The 17,156-nt window shown below is 53.2% G+C and overlaps 2 protein-coding genes across 4 annotated transcripts in view; both read right to left on the reverse strand.

Annotated features, from left to right (window-relative positions):
* Positions 1–2,445: 2,445 nt before the first annotated feature.
* LOC128083788 (carbonic anhydrase 15-like) lies at positions 2,446–6,559 on the reverse strand. Of its 2 annotated transcripts, XM_052689334.1 has the most exons (8): positions 5,927–6,383; positions 4,880–4,915; positions 4,191–4,361; positions 3,944–4,104; positions 3,746–3,838; positions 3,596–3,662; positions 3,327–3,493; positions 2,446–2,845 (listed from the first exon to the last, which is right to left on the reverse strand). In XM_052689334.1, exons 1-8 carry the CDS (start codon positions 5,991–5,993, stop codon positions 2,639–2,641), a joined length of 969 nt encoding a protein of 322 aa, XP_052545294.1. In that variant the 5' UTR covers positions 5,994–6,383; the 3' UTR covers positions 2,446–2,638. The 2 variants fall into 2 exon arrangements, with proteins under 2 accessions (XP_052545294.1, XP_052545295.1); XM_052689335.1 differs by lacking the exon at positions 4,191–4,361 and having other exon boundaries at positions 5,927–6,559.
* Positions 6,560–10,428: 3,869 nt separating this feature from the next.
* The window catches only part of DGCR2 (DiGeorge syndrome critical region gene 2), a 36,979-nt gene continuing 30,251 nt past the window's right edge, over positions 10,429–17,156 (reverse strand). For both annotated transcript variants that reach the window (XM_052689546.1, XM_052689547.1), the window contains exons 8-10: positions 14,989–15,141; positions 14,080–14,316; positions 10,429–13,280 (exon numbers count right to left, since the gene is read on the reverse strand). In XM_052689546.1, coding sequence (XP_052545506.1) covers positions 13,039–13,280; positions 14,080–14,316; positions 14,989–15,141 — 632 coding nt within the window. In that variant the 3' untranslated portion in view covers positions 10,429–13,038. The remainder of the gene's footprint in view (positions 13,281–14,079; positions 14,317–14,988; positions 15,142–17,156) is intronic.

Genomic DNA, 17,156 nt, shown 5'->3' on the forward strand with positions numbered 1-17,156 from the left:
TGCTGACATGGGCTGGCCTGGGGTGTCTGACTGAGCTTTTTGGGGAGGGGTTTGAGCCCTGGGGCAATCACAGCATGCACGGAGGAGGCGGGAGGATGCAGCCAGCAGCTGCCCTGCGCTGAGCAAACCCCATCCATGGGCTTGCAGATGGCCTTCCTATCCTTCTGCAGCCTTTGCATGGGCTGAACGCAAGGTTTAAGTGTTTCTGCCATGTTTTTGGCGTGTTTGGAGGGGCGGTGTGGGTGCGTGGGCACTGCCACGTGCTGCCAGCCCCGCAGCTGGGCCTGCAGTCTCCCAGTTGTGCTGACCGCAGCCACAGGGCCTGGGGGCAGCAGTTTCTCTTGCTAAAAATTGTAGCCGGGCCGAAAACACGCGGCCACTTTGGCCAAACAGCAGCTGGAGGACAGGAATAGATAGCCGTGGCCACGGCACGCTCTGCTTCCTCAGCACAAACATTCCAGCACGTGGCACCATGAGTGCCACTGCCCGGCACAGCAGCAAGCAGAGCCAGGGGCAGGAAACGCTGATTTGGGCCCCATTTTGGTAATGGCTCAGAGAAGAAGCTTCCAGGAAGCTCACCAGTGTTGGTAGTTGGGGCTTGGAGAAATGGTGGGGAGGAAATAGCCACTGCCCACCTTCCAGAGCAGGCTCTGGTCCCATCTCACTGCAGGGCACCAGGGCATTTGCACTGCAGCAATTCACAGAAACACCTGAAATGGCTCCTGTCATGTTCAGCATGGCTCCAGTCTTGTTCAACATCTTCAACAGAGACCTAGATGAGTGGCTGATGCACCAGAAGGCTGTGCTGCCATTCAACAGGATGTGGACAGAGTGGAGAGCTGGACAGACAGTAACCCAATGAGGTTCAACAAAAGCAAGTGTAGGATCCTACATCCGGGAAAGAATAACAGCATGCATCAGTTCAGGTTAGGGGCTGAGCTGCTGCAAATGGGCTCTAAGGGAAAGACCTGGGTGTCTGCTGACAGTGGTGTGCCCCTGTGGACAAGAAGGCCAGTGGTATCCTGGGGAGCACTGCAATGAGAGTGGGCAGCAGTGTGAGAGAAGTGAGGCCACATTTGGAGCACCATGCCCAGTTTTGGGCTCCTCAGTTCAAGACAGACCAGGGAACTGCTGGAGAGAGCCCAACAGAGGACTGCAAAGATGATGAGGGTCCTGGAGCATCCCCCGTATGAGGAAAGGCTGAGGGACCTGGGACTGTTCAGGCTGGAGAAGACCAAAGGGCAGGAGCCAAGTGGACAGGGCCAGGCTCTTTTCAGCATTGCCCATTGATGGGACAAGGGGCAGCAGGCACAAGCTGGAACACAAGAAGTTCCGTCTGAACATGAGGAAAAACTGCTTCGCTTTGAGGCTGACCGAGCACTGGAAGAAGCTGCCCAGAGAGGTGGTGGAGTCTCCTCTGGAGACATTCAGATCCTGCCAGGCCACTTTGCTGTGTAACCTACTGCAGGGAACCTGATTCAGCAGGGGGGTTGGACTGGAGGATCTCTGGATGTCTCTTTCAACCCCAGCAGTTCTGTGACTCTGCGAAATACCTCAAATGCTGCAAAACATAGTGCTAAGAAACAATAACATCTTTAAACTGAAAGGTGGTGGGTTTAAGTTAGATGTAAAGAAGAAATTCTTCACTCAGAGGGTGGTGAGGCCCTGGCACAGGCTACCCAAAGAAGCTGTAGGTGCCCCATCTCAAGCAGCGCCCAAGGCAAGAAGCCCAGCAGTGACCACAGCTCCACAAGGACGAGCATGGCCCCTTGTATCTCAGCTCACCCTGCCCCAGCTGAACTCCCACCTGCAGCACAGCATGGGCACACAGCTGGGCCCTGTGCTTATGGAGCCCTTGGGGCAGGTCAGTACCCACAACCCCCGAACACAGCCGTGGCTCCCAACCGGAGACGGCTGGAGCTCGGCAGCCACAACCAAGCAGAGCCACGCAGGGGTGACAGCAGGGTCCCCCCAGCCCCCTGTGGAGCAGCACGTGGAGGGCTGGGCCCCAGCTCCAGTCTGCTGTGGGTGCATGGGAACCATTGCCAGACACTGTCTGGATCATCTGCACACCTAAGTTGCCTCACACCAGGGCATTGCTCAGTCCCACTGTGACCTGTGCCCTTATTCCATAACTTAGGGGGCTGGAGTGCCTGGACCTGGGGCAGACATAGCTGCAGCCTAAAATCAGCTCCTGGGAAAGGGCCCCAGGCTGCACCGCGCAGGGCTGAGATGTGCCACGTCCCCAAAGCCAGAGCTGGGAAGGCAACGTGGCCATGTGTGTGTATGCTGAGCACAAGGACACGTGCTGGGCCGGGATTTGTCTCGCTGGGGTTCACGTTATGTGTCACCCGGTGCCGTCCCATCCCCTCCTGCAGCACCCAGCTCCCCCATGGCCACACACCGCCCGTGTCCCTGCAGCGGCACTGCACAGAGACACGGAGCCAGGGGCCGCACACGGGGCCAGGAGCTCACCTTTATTGCAGCCCCGACAGCCCCATGACCGAGCCCACGCCAGAGCTGCCGCATCCTCACCCGGCTGATGGCCCCCAGCTGCTTTTTACCATTTTTTCCCCATCACCCATAAACCAGAAGTTTCCTCACTGCTGCAAAGAAGAGGCAACAGGGAACCCGGGCCCTAAAGGGAAGACAAGAAGGGGCCGAGCAGGGGCAGCAGGAGCAGCGGGGCGAGGGGACAGCGGGGACACCCACAGCTGGCCGTGGCATCCCGGGAAGAGAAGATCTTGCGGCTGTGGAGCGGTTGTGGAGGACGGAAGTTGTTGGTCATCTTCAGGGGCGCAGCGCCCGAGGCCGGGAAGTGAACGGTGCTGACAAACGCCTGCAGCTGCGGGGGGAGAGGAGCGGGTGGGAGCAGCGCCGCGGGCACTGCGGGCTCTTCGCGGGGTGAAGCGAGGCGCACACGCAGATGCTGCCGAGCAGAGCGCAGCGCAGGAGCCCCGTCTTTCCCCCTAACGGCCAGCACACGGCTCTGCACGCACTGCGCTTTGTGCCGCCTCGCAGCTGATGGTGCAGGAAGCCCAGCGGAGCATTTACAGAGCGGCCAGGAAATGCATCTACTGAGATACCCGGGAAAGGCAGAACGACTTCATCCATCCTCACCAGTCCCCTCCCCAGCCCCCCTGCCATCCAGCAACCCACCCAGTTTCCTCTCGGTGCCCCTCTCAAGCTCTCCATCCCCACATTTCTGCAGATGTCCCCTTTTACTTTGCCTGCAAGGCGCAAGAAAATGCGCAGGGACTGGGGATGCTCACAGCACGGCTTTGGCCAGATGGGCCCTTCCATCCCACGGCAGGTAATCCCATTACCTGCTCCCTGCTGATGCCCACAGGCTCCTCAAACACGGTCCAGATGACGGCCTCGCTGCAGTCAGGGGTGGTCAGGGAGCCCTGGTAGCGGTAGTACCGGGAGAGCTGTGCGACGTGCGGCAGCAGCGTGCCAAGGCGGAAGGTGGAGGCCAGGTCCACTGCCTGCCCTGCACAGCAGGACGTGGGCACTCAGCCCCACCATCCTCAGCGTGCCCCAGGGTCTCTCCCCTCCCAGCCGTGCCCCAGCACAGAGCCCCAGGGCACCTCACCAGCATGGGAGATGTTCCTCAGTCCCCCAATGATAGTGTTGTAGTTGGAGTTCGCGGCTTCTGAGACCTGCAAAGAGTGAGTGTGCCCTGCAGTTGTGCTCAGCTAAGACCAATGCACGGCAGCATCCATCCAGTGCACTTGCAGCCAACCTGGAAGAAGCAGCCCAGCGCAGCCAGCCCGCTTGGGTGCCCCTTGGCCTCCCCCAGGGTGCGGTACTTGACGTTGATGTGGACAATGTGCAGCTGGAGAAAGTATGGAGAGTTCAGCATGGACACCCAGTTTTTCCAGAAGCCAGGCACCAGGATGGGAAATCAAAGGGCTGTGGTGCTAACGGGCCTTTTGCCTACCTCCATGGGGAGCTGATGCCCATCCACAGTGTGCTCAGAGCCATTCCTAGATGGGCTGCCCCAGTGGAAGTGCAGCTGCAGTGCACGGTACCGGCCCGGGAGGCCCCCCCCACTGATGGCAATGTGCTCAGCACCCGGCTCACTCTCCAGGCTCAGCATCACTGCAGATGATAGGAGAGGGACAGGGCTGGGTGCCGTGGGGCAGCACCGCTGTGGAGCTGAGCTCTGGCTGGAGCAGAACACCCACCCGTGTGCCCATCGTTCAGCAGCCGCCACTTGCCGGGGGGCGCCTGGTCGTAGCCCTCAAAGATGATGTCCCCAAGGCTGCCGTCCCGCTGCAGCCAGCGCCGGTCAATGTTAACTGGAGACTGCTTGTCACCGCCGCAGGTGGCCTGCAGCTCTTTCCAGTGGCTGGGGCCTGCAGGGAGCACAGCCATGGGTGAACCTGCAGTGCCGTCACCACCACCCTCATAAGGGACACGAAGCCAAGGGCAGCCCTGTCCCCACCAGAGGCCCTGCCCCATCTCCATGCCTTCTCTCCCCATTACTCCAGGAAGGTTTTCCTTGGACACCTGTGGAGCTGCAGCCCACCCCATGAGCTCCCTATTACCCACTGCCCTCATTAAGGGATGGTGCCCTCAGCACGTGCCTGTTCTGTGCTGTCCCAACCGACCCCCGCCAGCTCCAGCACGGTTTAATTGCTGCTGGAGCCGGGTCTGCGCCGGGCAGCAATGCTTGGAGCGCTGCCGGACACGGCTGACCTGCAGCACAGTGAGCACACACCTGAGGGCTATAAAGCAATTGGGCTGTAACTGCTGATTACATGCTCCCTGATCCTTAATTAACCTCTTACAAGCTATTATATGTGTGCTTCCAAAGTGCCTTCGGGCACCGGGCAGGGAAGCACCAAACAGAACTGTGACCATCCCCACTCACCGCACTTCGGGTCTTGTGAGTCGTAGCACCACTGCCCTGCAGGAGAAAGCTGTAGTCAGGGGCTGCAGAGGCCCCCACTCCCTAAGCCCCCCCATATTGCAGATCTCTGCACAGCACACAGCGTGGCCGTGGGCAGAGGTGCGCCCACACCGCCCGGAGCAGCGCTACGGAGCCGCTTCCCTCCCACCTCGCTGCTGTCAGTGCAGGGACAGCTGCTCTGTGCTGCTTTGGGAGCGGGGTGAGGAGCGCTGCTGCTGCCCACGGCCGCTCTGCTCCACTCGTGTCCCACCAACCCGTCCGAATCCCTGTGGGGGAACTCAGCCACCCCAGCACTCCCTGCCTGCAGGGATGGTTCCCCTCTCACCCTGTTTTTGTTACACAGGCCGCAGGCAGTGCTGTGTGCACCGCCTGTGCTGCTGGCTTCGCATGCAGCTCCTCACCGCGCTGCTATGTGAGGCTGCAGACACAGGGCTGGGAATGGGGACTGTCCCAGGGCAGTGACTTCAGGCTTTTCTTCCCATCCAGTGGGAACTGAGCCTCTTGCACACCCTCAGAGCCACAAAGTGCTGCCTTCACCCAACTGTGAGCATCCCTGGCACGAGCCAGGTGGGTGCTCTGCTCTATAGCAGAGTGCTGCACGCCCCAGCCCCACTTGCTCTGAGGAGTCATCCTCAGTGGCATTTCCCTGGTTATGAGTACATGGGGCACAGGGGCTGAAACCTCAATACCAGCTGTCTGAATGACCATCTGACATCCCAGATGCTTCCCAGCAGGGCTGACACTTCCCTGAGCCCAGCGGCACCGCAGGGACAGGGATGTCCCATGAGGAGGGCACAGAACACAGCTCCTTGGCTGCACCACATCTCCAAACCCCAAGCACCACAGACATGCATTCCCCCCACATGCAGGAAAGAGAATGGCTGGCTGGCACTGCCGTACCCCCTGCCCGGCACCATGCCACCCCATCACCTCCAGCCACCTGCACCCCGTGCCCATCCCTCCGCAGCCCCAACCACGACGATGCAGCAGACAGGCAGCACATCTCACCTCCCGCAGCCGCTCGGATGACAAGAGGCAAAGTGACAAAAGTTACCCCCAGCCCCAGCGGCCCCATGCTGGCAGCCCCGCTGCAACGCCCCGTCCTCCTCCGCAGTGCGCCCGGGCGGGCGGCAGGGCTGGGGAGAGGGATGCAGCGCTGCCAGCCCTGGAGAAATCCTCGGCTCCAGCTTGAACACTGCTTTTAAATATTCATCACAAGGGCTGAGTTTTTAACTCCTCGCCTGCTAGGAGGGAGCGGGAGCGCCCGGCCCCCAGCCAGCCCCAGTGTGCTGTGCCAGGTCGGACTGGCACGTGTGGGCAGCAGGCAGCAGTGGGAGTTCCCGGCACCATGGGGCTGCTCTGAGCTCCTCAGGGCTGCACTGAGCTTTGTGGGGCCGAGGGGGTGGCAATGAGGGCTGCAGTGAGTTGTTACTCTCCATCCCTAAAGGTATGGGTTGCGGCATTCCCACTGTGCTGCCGGCCCTGTGTGGGGCCATGGAAGGCTCCTGCAGGGCCAATGGGGATCCACGTGTGACATCTTTGGTTCTGGCACAGCTCTGGCACCCCCAGATCTGGAGCTCAGAGAAGGAGCTGGGAGTGAGCAGTGCCACGGGAACCCACAGGTAGAACCCCCTTAACCCCACAATCCTTCAGCCAGGGTGGGTTTGGGGAACTGCTGCATTCCAGCCCAGCACCCATACCCCCAGCACAGCCCAGGTGCATGGTGCAGGGCAGCCGTTATCCCAATGGAAGAGTTCTCCTCCTGCAGAGGGGAGGTAGGAAGGGGGTGAGTGCGCGGGATGGTGGCGTTGTCACATCATCCTAAAATATCCCCGCTTGCCTGAAAGCAGCAGAAAAAAGGAGGCCACGGGGCACGTTCCTCCTCTCCTCCCGCAGGTACTGACCTGGCTCAGCACTCGGAGATGCTGCCAGGATGACCAAAGCCCAGCACCACACAGGGCACAGTGGGCATTCTGCTGGCAGCTTGGCCACGGCACTGTGGCTCAGCACTGCTACCGTGTGCTGCATGCACAGGGCTGGGCTGGCCAGGGGGCTCTTTGGGGCACGTTCAGCACCCACGGTTCATGCTCCAAGCAGAACCCCAACATCTCCCTGCCCTGCCGGACACCCACTGCCACCCTCCCTGCTGCCCTCCTACTGGGAGCAGCCTCCAGTTTCTATAGGAACCAGAACAAACCTTCAAGGAACCGCGCTGTGCTTCCCAGCCTGCTGCTGCCATTGCTGCTGCTGCTGCACGCTCACGGCTGCACCATCCTCTCAGAGGGGCTGTGTCCATCGTCGTGCTGGGCAGGACAGGGAGCTCCCACAGCCGTACGCACGGGTGCAGGAGCCATTACAGGGGTAAAAAAAGGCTTGCTGAAAAATATAAATAGTTACTGCTGCGGCATCCATCGATCCAACATGGGCACTGTGCCTCCCTGCTGGGAGCCCCCGCTGTGCACAGCAGTGCCAGGAGCTGTTCCTGGAGGTGAATCCTCAGCTGGGAACACAGCCTGCGGACCTGGGGGATTGGGATGAGACTGGAGGAAGGGGAGAGGAGCTACACAGCTCAGCTCACCCAGGGATGGGTGCATGAGGGCTGTAGGCATGCAGAAAGTGGGGAGATGGAGCCCAAGCAGAGTAAACCCTAGGCAGTCCTAGCTTTGTTTGTTTCTGGTGCAGCCAGAATGTCCGGACAGGAGCACAGCAGTGCCCACACAAAGACAGCACTGTGGGCAGCAGCTGCATATGGCCCTGGCACTGCCCGGCACCCGGAGGGGGACTGCCAGTGTTGGGAGCAGAGCGTGGCCCTGAGTGATGCACTTTGGGCTGGCAGGAGCTCCTGCTGCAGCACCCAGACACTGACATCCACGGGCGTGGGCACAGCCAGAGGGTGCAGCACAGTGGCTGTGCCAGGGCACCGAGAGGAGCCACGCAGGGCCCTGCGGCCTCCCAGAGACCTCTGTCTACCTGTGACACGGGCAGTGTGTGGTACTTACTTCTTATTGCCCTGTAGTGCAGCAGCACACAACTCCAGGCGCTGGAGGAACTCTGTGAGCTCCTTGCTGTGCCTCATGGGCAGGGGCCAAGGAGCCGGGTGGCACCGCTGTGACGGTGACGTCGTGTGCTGGACAGCATTCAGTGATGAGCGCATCTTGCAGCCACCAGCAGAGCTCGGGCTGCACTCCTGCTGCTCACTGGGCAGCTGGACAGCATGAGCTCAGCCCCGGCCGCAGCCAGGCCAGTCAGCCCCTCGCCAGCAGCCCCTGCTCCTTTCCTGGCTCTGAGCTCAGCCCTGGGCTATGGCTGTAAATTCTCCTTACCTCCCCAGGTAAAGCGGATTTGTGACCCCACACAGAACCCCGATGTTTGTGATCAGAGCTGGATCCCAGCAGCAGAAGGCAGGAACCCTGGTGCAGAGGGCACAGGGATGGCACCAGCACAGGGACACGCACAGCAACTCTGATCCCAAGGACCGGTGCCGGCAGCACATGGGAGAGCACGGAAACCCGACCTAGAGATGTTCACTCACACTGCTAAACCAGCACAGCAGCCTACAGAGCATCGTTTTGTAGAATCGTAGCACGCCTTGCGCTGGAGGGGACCTGACAGATCCCGAAAGCCCACCGTGGGCTGGATAACCTCACCAGCACGGGCTGCCCAGCCCCATAGACACGGGGCACCGCCGGGGACGGGCACCCACAGCTCCGTGTCCGCCGGCCCCAACGAGCCGGGCTCGGGCTGCCGCAGCTCCGCGCTCCGCTTCTGCCCCCTGCTGCCCCGAATCGCCGCTGGACGGGATTTCCCATCGCGATGCCGAAGAAATGCATCGATGCCAAGAAAAAACCCCCAAAAAACCAAACAAACAGATGCCGACACAGCACCTTCGTCTTACAGAACCATTTATTTGGCGTGGGGATGAAATGTTTCTCACAGCATCTTGAGAAAAAGAGAGCTTAGTGCCAACCCTTAGTGCCAAGATAGGAGTTAAAAGCAGCGAGAAGATCCTCACAGGAACCAATCGTCGTAGCACCCAATTTCAGTTCTGCACCATATTTTCACAGAATATCAGAATCTTCTGTACACAGCCACAGCTCCATCCAGTCCCAACCACTGGCACAGGAGAAACCTCCAAGCAGTGCTTTTCTGACCGCCCTGAGTTCTGAACGGGAATGCTGATGGATTTGCCTCCCCTCCACTGTTCTGCTCCCATTTCATGGTCCAGATCCCAACGTGAGAGGGATGTTTGAAAGCAATTTTGGTATATTTAACGTTCTTTAGCTAAAGGGGAAAAAAGGAACGTTTCAACAACTGCAAAATGAAGAGATGTAGCATCAATCGCACAACACGAAACCCTCAGTTTTTTGCCACTGAAAAGCCACCTCTGAAAGACAAAAACATTCTGAAAAACAGCTTCAGTGCCACTTAACGTGAGATGGGCAAAGGTTGGGCGCTGCTGACAAAAAACATTTCTCCCAAATGGAACAGCAAAGACACGTGGATGGGCCACAGGAATGGGGAGCACATCTGGAGGTGAGGCCTTCAGAGAGGCCCTGCACCCACTCCGTTTCGCTTCCCCATCCACATCCCAGCACAGACACAGGAATCATCTGAGGCTCAGAGTGAGACACAGCTGAACATCACACAAAGCTTTGTACATCTGACCAGCAGTTTTGCCCTCGTAGCAGAACCTCCCTACAGCTACAGCATCCCACAGCTCACCTAGTGCAAAAACAGAGGCTGTGCATCACGGTAATGCAGACACCACCACAGCTGTGCCCACCACGGAGCAGTGAAGAGCTCAGTATGGCAGCACGGTCTGCAGCATGAGGGGATGCTCTGTCAGGGGCCACAATAGGACACGGAGCTCTGGCACCCGGCAGAGCTGATGGCAGCCAGGGACACGCAGAGAGATGGGCCCTTTGCTCATCATAAGCTGATAGGGGAATGGAACCTTATCTGCAGGGAGATCTGGGATGCACCAGGAGATAAAAACCATCAGAGAAGTGAGCAGCAGTGGGAAATCGAAGCATAAACTAAAGCCAAAGATCTCATCAATCTAATGGCAAGCAGAAGAGCAAGGTCCTCCTTCAGGCATGCTCACTGATCCGTGCTCAGCCCTTACCAAGGGCAATGGAGCTCTGCCTGGGAGCTGCTGCCGCCAGGGAAGGACCTTCCCAGCTGCTGCAAGGTCCTGGAAGCTGCGCCATCCCTGCTGCAGAGGCTCCTACCTGTTGTGAAAAAAGCTACATTTAAATGGGCAAAAAATGACATTATTGCAGCATTAGCTCACCGAGAGGTAAACAAGGGCTGGACTCAGTGAGCTGCTCCATTCGATGCAAGATATCCCTTGCTTGCAGTTGAGGTGAAGGACAGGGAAAAAGGAGAGGAAGCAGCAGCCTCTGTGCCAAAAGAGAAGTGGGAAAGGCTCAGAACTATGGGCAGTACATTACATTGGAGCTCCTGCAAAGCAGACCCACGTTTGGAACAACTACAGCCAGGAGCCGCCATGACATCACGGATTGTACCAGAGTTTATTTCAAATAAATTCACCACAGAATAAAAAGTAAAATAAAATAAAAAAAACAAACACAGAACATATTCCCGCAGTGTTATGAGATGTGTGAGGTAAGGTATCTGTTCACCTCCACCACAAAACACAGCTTCAGAGCCTAAACCAAGCCCAAAGGTCCTTTGTTATTGCGCTAGGATACTACGGAGGATGAACGCCCCATCCGGCTTCAAAAGGAATTAGAAGCTTTCCAGTTTGCATTGCTAACAAAGTGTTTTCAGGAACAGATTGCAGTAGCACAGACTTTGCACCCTGCCCTACAGAGTGCAGCCAGCTGGAGAGAAGCATCACCCCAGGAGCAGTTAGTGCCCAGTGCCCTGCTGAGCACACCGAGCATACAGCGTGTGTACATAGAGATACAGCCGTCCCAAAACACACACACACACACACACACACTCGTACCTACAAAACTAAAGAAAAACCAGTACATACAATGTATAAAACGTATGAATGTGCTCAAAAACGCACAAAACCCGCTTTATTTTCATACTTCAGAAATGCTCGATCGTTTGCACGCATGGTTCTCACTACTGCTATCCATCCGCTTCATCAGACCAGGACTGGAACTCAGAGATGGTTACAGGCCCCACGGGCTGCAGCACTCCTCCCATTCCGTGCCAGCAGCCCAGGGAAGGGGCACAGAGCAGGAGGAAGGCGTCCTGCCACGCATCCTCTGCAACTGTGGTTCTCTCTCCCATGGATTCGGGGGTGCAAGTGTCCGAATGTTGAGAAACCAGACAGGATCTCAATCGTGAAACTCACAGTTTTCTGTGCAAAAGGAGTTGAATTGTCAAGACCAATCCTCAAGTACAGTATAAGCCTATAGGCAAGACACAGAATAGAAAGTAGCAGCATATTCAATAGGGAAAAAGTCAGCTGCAATGGGAAACCACAACAGTGGGTTAGGATTTGTCATACAGGTACGATTTCTCATCATTACTAGAAAAATAATTCACATATACACCCCCGTGCAGTGTTCACTTCCTGTCCCTCTAGGCTTGTACCCTTCATAAGGCAATAGGAGAACACTCAGAGGGGCATCCTTTACAAATTCCTTACAGTTTATCTCATCTGCTGACTGCTACAGCAAGTCAAGGAGAGGCAGAGGCAAGAGGAGAACGGATGGGAGGGGTAAATTATTTGAACACTACTATCCTACTTCAATTTAAAATCACCTCTCAAGATGATTTTGCACTCACTGTCAAAACCGACAGTGCTCAACTACAGGTTTAGTGAGGGATTGAATTAATCTTGTTTTGCAGTGTATAAATTAGCTGAAAGAGTTAACCTGAGGGGAAAACTGAAGATCAGATACCAGAGTGAGGCAAACTGCTTTATCGATTTCAGTACATGAGCCACATCATAAACCCCTTGTGGGACCTGGATAAACGGTGTGGGAGGGAAGAAAGACAAGAGTAGGGTTGGCATCTATAGGATTAGGCTAAGAAACAAGTGTCCAATTAGAATTAAACATTACGTGGAGTGCATGTCAATCAGTGTTTTCAAATGGTATTTATAGCAACTGTAAAGAAACGAAATGGAAGGGATGGAACACACTTACATGCTAATTACAGCATGCAATGAACAATGGTCTTTTATCCAGGCCAGTCTTGTGCCACTGTCAAGGAGTTGAAGTGTTTTTCTTTGCAGTTTTTGGGACTGTAATGAGCAGGGGATTCACACAGTGAAGGCAGAGCACTCAGGCAGTTACCTGCTCCCTGCCTCTTCCCCATGATACACACAAGGATTCTACCAAAGGGAAGCCAGCATTACACAGACCAAATTTCATTTATGGGACAGAAATTTACCAGACAACACGAGATTGTGCAGCTAACAACAACAAATAATTGTCATTGCAAATCCTGGTTTTCTGAGTACTCCTCCATAAAAAGATGAAGTCACGTACGGTGTAGATCATTTATCCTCCAGTCCCATGGTGGTCTGAAACAGCAAGGCTGACCAGAACACACAAATGTTTGCAACTCTCACTTGGTGGCATGAGTTTTAGTTCCTCCATGTTCCTGCTCTGTAAAAACAGAAACCCAGCTCCTTCCTCTGCAGTTCAGCCTTCTCTGTCTTTTCCAAGTGTAGCACTGAAGCAAGAGAGAAAGCAAGTGACTGAGCCATGACAGCTCCCACCCCCCTCTTCCACGGTCTGTTTCCTGGGTCCAGTGGTATCCAGCCAAATCCAAGCAGCTTTTTCTGATGTAGATTTCATTTCCTCTCAGTTTAAGAAATAAAACAAAACAAAAAAAACCCCTACCCATACTTTTCCTCTCCTTAGAAGTCAAAGGAATTCTCTGCATTCTTTTCCACAGCCAATGGAAAAAAAAAAAAAAAAGTAGTTATACAATCCATATTTACAGGACAAACCGATTAGTGAACAAATAACAACAGCCAAAAACGAGAGGCACAATCCTAACCTAGAACATAAAAGCAGTGTTCAAAAACAAAGTGGAGATTCCTTCTGAAGTTCCAACCACGGATTAGTGTTTGTCTGTGCAAACAGTTGCTAAAACTATTTCTGGCTGGCAGTCAGCTGACTCCTTTATACAATGGTATTGAGAGAACAGTGGCTGTGCCGGCTGCCTGTCAGAGTTTCTGCCGGTGTGTTTTCATTTAGCGCTGTGTCTGGGGGGACAAGAAAGGTGCTGCTGTCAGCAGAGTCTTCCAGCTCCACTGGAGAAGGACCAACTGAGGGAGGAAGGGAGCCCTCTGTGAGCTGTGGGGATACATCACAGTTTCCTAGTGACGGAGGACCGCTTTGCACAGTCTGAGAAAGAACTCCATCTGGAAAGGAAGAAGAAAAGCAGAATCAGAAGGTGAAGTGTTTCGTTCCACATCACCAAGTAAATTTACTCTCTGTACTGCTGGAAGCTCCGAGTTTTTCCTGGCTTTGTATTAACACCAGATTAAAATGCCAGATCTGTATTAACAGATAGGACACTGCAAAGGAGGAGAACCCTGCAGTAAAAATAAAGCAGTGATATATAAATAAGGCTGATCAGTGCGAGTATCTTACTGATCTTCTGAGATGGGCTGCTATAAATCCCAAAGTGGAAGGACTACAGTATGCTAATATCGCAGCTGCAGAACTGAAAAGCAGCGGGTGAATCATTAAAAAGTGGTATTTTTGGTCTTTTTTTTTTTGGCTGTGGGTGGGGGGGAGTGGGGAGAAGGGAAGAGGCTGGATGTATTTTGTTCAAAATTTCCTGTACTTGGCATTTCTTCTGTTCTTTATCTCCAAAAAGACCAGAAAAGGTATCAGCATGATGGAAACGCCATCAGCCATTAAGTTAAGAATTTAAAGCTGGTAAGGTCTAAGAGCTGTGCTGCTCGAAGCATGGATTCCACTTTTAGCTTAGGTAAACTGTGTTTCCCAGGGAAAAGAAACAACCAAGCCAAATGACACTTTTAACTCATACCTCTTCTGTCATGGAAACAGGAGATAGTATTGTAAGACACCTTCCCACCACCATCACTGAAATATATTATTACAGACTGGGAAAAAACACAAAAATAAAAAAAATCACCTCCCCTGTAACCAAAAGTTAATAATAAAAGAAAAGAGAAGTTACTGCCCACATACCTGGAGTGGAACAAAGGATGCTGTCTGGATTGACAGAAGCCTCATACGGAGGAGGTGGGTCATCTGGGTGTTGAATGTCTGGATACTTGTAAGCAGTATAGGGTGGTGGTGGATCATGGAAGTGAAATGCCCCACCTTCCCCATCATCTGAAAGATGGAGTGGAGTAAGGCCAGTTCCAAAACCATCCGGACCATAATCAAAACCAGGCATTCTGCGGCCCAAGTTGAAGTGGTGCACTGTTTCAAGAGAAGAAAAAGAAAGAAAAGAGTTGATAACTGTGTTCTCTTTTTCAGGTTAAGACAGAAACACCTTTCTCCACTTTTCACAGCCAAGAAACTCACGTCTCCTGAAGACCCAGAAAGCCTAAATAAGCCATGTGGGTCAGCTCACTGCAGTTACACAGTAAGGCCCAAGGCCACCTGCTCCCAGCCTGCTTGTCCTGCACCACAGGTACACCCGAATCTAAACTCTTCCAATTAAAGAGATCATTCATACACAGAAGATCCTTCAGGTTTGGACTGCATATAAACTGAATAGTAATCTTCCATTATTGGCTTAAAAGTTACTCCAATGTGAGAAACCTGAATTAAACCACACACACACAGGCAAAGACCATGAAATTTCTCATTTTCATGTATCAACTTAGTAATAACCACCAGGTGCAAGATAAGCATTGCTTTTTGTTTACATGAGGAGTGGTAAAAACATGTACAAACCACAACCCACTCAGGCAGCCAGTGGCTCACACAGCTCCATTCACCTGGGTTAAGTGCTGACCAGTATTTATAACCAGACTTGTAGTGATTTTCTCCATGCTGATTTCTACCTCCTCTTCCCTTGTCATCCTGAAGCAGCTTTACACTGTGCACAGGTACAGACTGAGCCCCATTCCCAACACAGGTACTCACAATTTGCTCCAATCAAAGACTCTATGCGCTCTCTCCGCCTCTGACGCAACCGGTGGACCATGAAGAGCAACAGAGAGAGGATGAGGAAGGATGAGATGCAGCTCACTATCAGGCGCATTCCACCAGCCATCGAGTCAAACAGACTGTTCCCATCTGTTACATGAAATATAGAAAAGCAGCCTGTTACTTATGTTCAGGATTCATTTTTCTGGATGTTCTTTTGTCGGCGACGGAGAGCAACGCAGAGCAGAGATTCATCAGCCTGATTTGACACTTCTCTACGTTTCAAAAATGGAGAAAAATGATGAATCATTAGGTGATTTATCTACTTATTGCAAGAACAACTAAAGATGTTACTCAGCAAATTGCTGAAGGCTTCAAGTATCTGAAAAAGGGAAAACCGAGAGGTCAGCAGTGTTTTGAGCATGAGCTTGTCTCCCTGGCATGACTGATGGGCTTGTACTAAAGAAAACAGCAACCCTGGAAGTTAGGGGAAAGGCCTGAAAACTGGCACATCTACACTGCATTTTTATGCAACTTCAGAGCACTTGAACTTCTGTCTTTCATAAAACAAGATCTCTAAACATTCTCATTATCACCAAGACGTAGTCATTCAAATTGCACGTCTCGTAGGTAGCATGCTTATCAAAATTAAATGATGGGAACTAAAAATACCTTCAGAAGATGCATCAACACATAGCAATCTTTCAAAAACTCAAGAGACTAAGATGAACAGGAATTAGATACTTTCCTAAAATCACAGAAAACAAGTGACAGGACACGAAACAGATCCACAAGCAGATCTACAAACAGATCTACAAACAGATCCACACCCCAGCTAAACAGTTCCACACTGGGAAAGCTGCTGCTAGCAAATTATCACTGATCTGTCACTGCCAGGCATGGGAGAGATTTCACAATTCAACTAATCACACTTAAGTAGCCCTCTAGTGCACAAGCACTCTGCACAAAGACAATAGACAAAAATGACTGCACTGAGCTCTTGGCACAGTTTCCTGTTACAGAGCTCAGAACGAGAAGCACACCGAGGCTGGATGTGGCTCAGCAGCTGCACACCCCAGCCATTGGGATTATAGAGAAACACGACCTGCAGCAGGGATGAGCTCTGTCCCCAGCCACTGAAGGGCCAGGTCCCAGTCCTCCTCCTTTCCTGCATCCAGCACAGCTGCAGGAGCTCTCTACAGTACTTCTCCTTCTACTGACAGCAGCGATGCTCCATCGAAGACTGTTTACAAAAGAGCACTCAAACCCTCACAAAACCTGTAACTACTGATTTGCTACAAATGCTAGCAAAAGAAAAATCCACCACATTTACACACTGTTAGAAGTACAAGGCTTAATAGGCTAGTATTTATCACCTGACACATTCTTGGCCCCTGCTATCTCACTTAATAGCACACTACGCATGAAACACCAACACAACACCCTCTCAAACCTGGCTGTGCCACACAGAAACCTCTGTGCAGTCAAATTTTTTAGCAGCTCCCACTGTCAGGGCTTCAGATGATGCCATCACACACCAGCAGCAACCGATCAGCACGCCATCCCCAACAGCACAGACCTGAGGTTGCTTCTCATTCATTATACAGCAGTGCTGACTTTGTGAGCACCGTAAGTTACTTCCAACAGCTGCCTTACATAAATTCACTTTGGTAAAACATACATGCAGTGAAGCATGACGTGATTTTTTGGTTACAAAGCCTCGCAGTGCCCCTCCAGGCCAGCTGAAACTGCAAATCCTGCACCTTCTGGGGAGTCCAGGCTTCTTCTACACCGCTCACAGCCTCTGACAGCTCTCACCCCTCAACCTGTTTGTCTGGATAAGCCATTGTCAAATGAAGTCCTAGATGAAACTGAAAAAAAAGAGACAAGACCCAGTTTGCACAGAACAAGACAAGCCATCACTGAGATTTTCAACCTACATACACAGAAATAGATTATTCCATGAAGGCTGTCTCACACTCAGGACAGTAGCAGCATCCAGTAACCGTGCCAGTTTAATCCTAGAGAAGTTTCTGCACCAGCAGATCCTGCAAATACTTTGCTTCTTTTAATACTATTTCATAAGTGAAAGTCCCAGGTTTGTACAAACAAGAGCCTCACATCCAAGAAGAGGCAATGGACTTCCATTTCAGCATCAGCACACA

The sequence above is a fragment of the Tympanuchus pallidicinctus genome, unplaced genomic scaffold, assembly GCF_026119805.1.
Source record: "Tympanuchus pallidicinctus isolate F22 unplaced genomic scaffold, pur_lepc_1.0 scaffold25, whole genome shotgun sequence".
Classification (NCBI taxonomy): domain Eukaryota; kingdom Metazoa; phylum Chordata; class Aves; order Galliformes; family Phasianidae; genus Tympanuchus; species Tympanuchus pallidicinctus.

Bases quoted from the DNA above. Each gene is read 5' to 3' on its own strand.
- LOC128083788 (XM_052689334.1), bottom strand. From the start codon at position 5,993: ATGGGGCCGCTGGGGCTGGGGGTAACTTTTGTCACTTTGCCTCTTGTC. The intron at 4,916-5,926 runs GTGAGATGTGCT...TTTCTCCTGCAG, and splicing joins CATCCGAGCGGCTGCGGGAG to GGCAGTGGTGCTACGACTCA. The intron at 2,846-3,326 runs GTAATGGGATTA...CTCCCCCCGCAG, and splicing joins TGGGCATCAGCAGGGAGCAG to CTGCAGGCGTTTGTCAGCAC.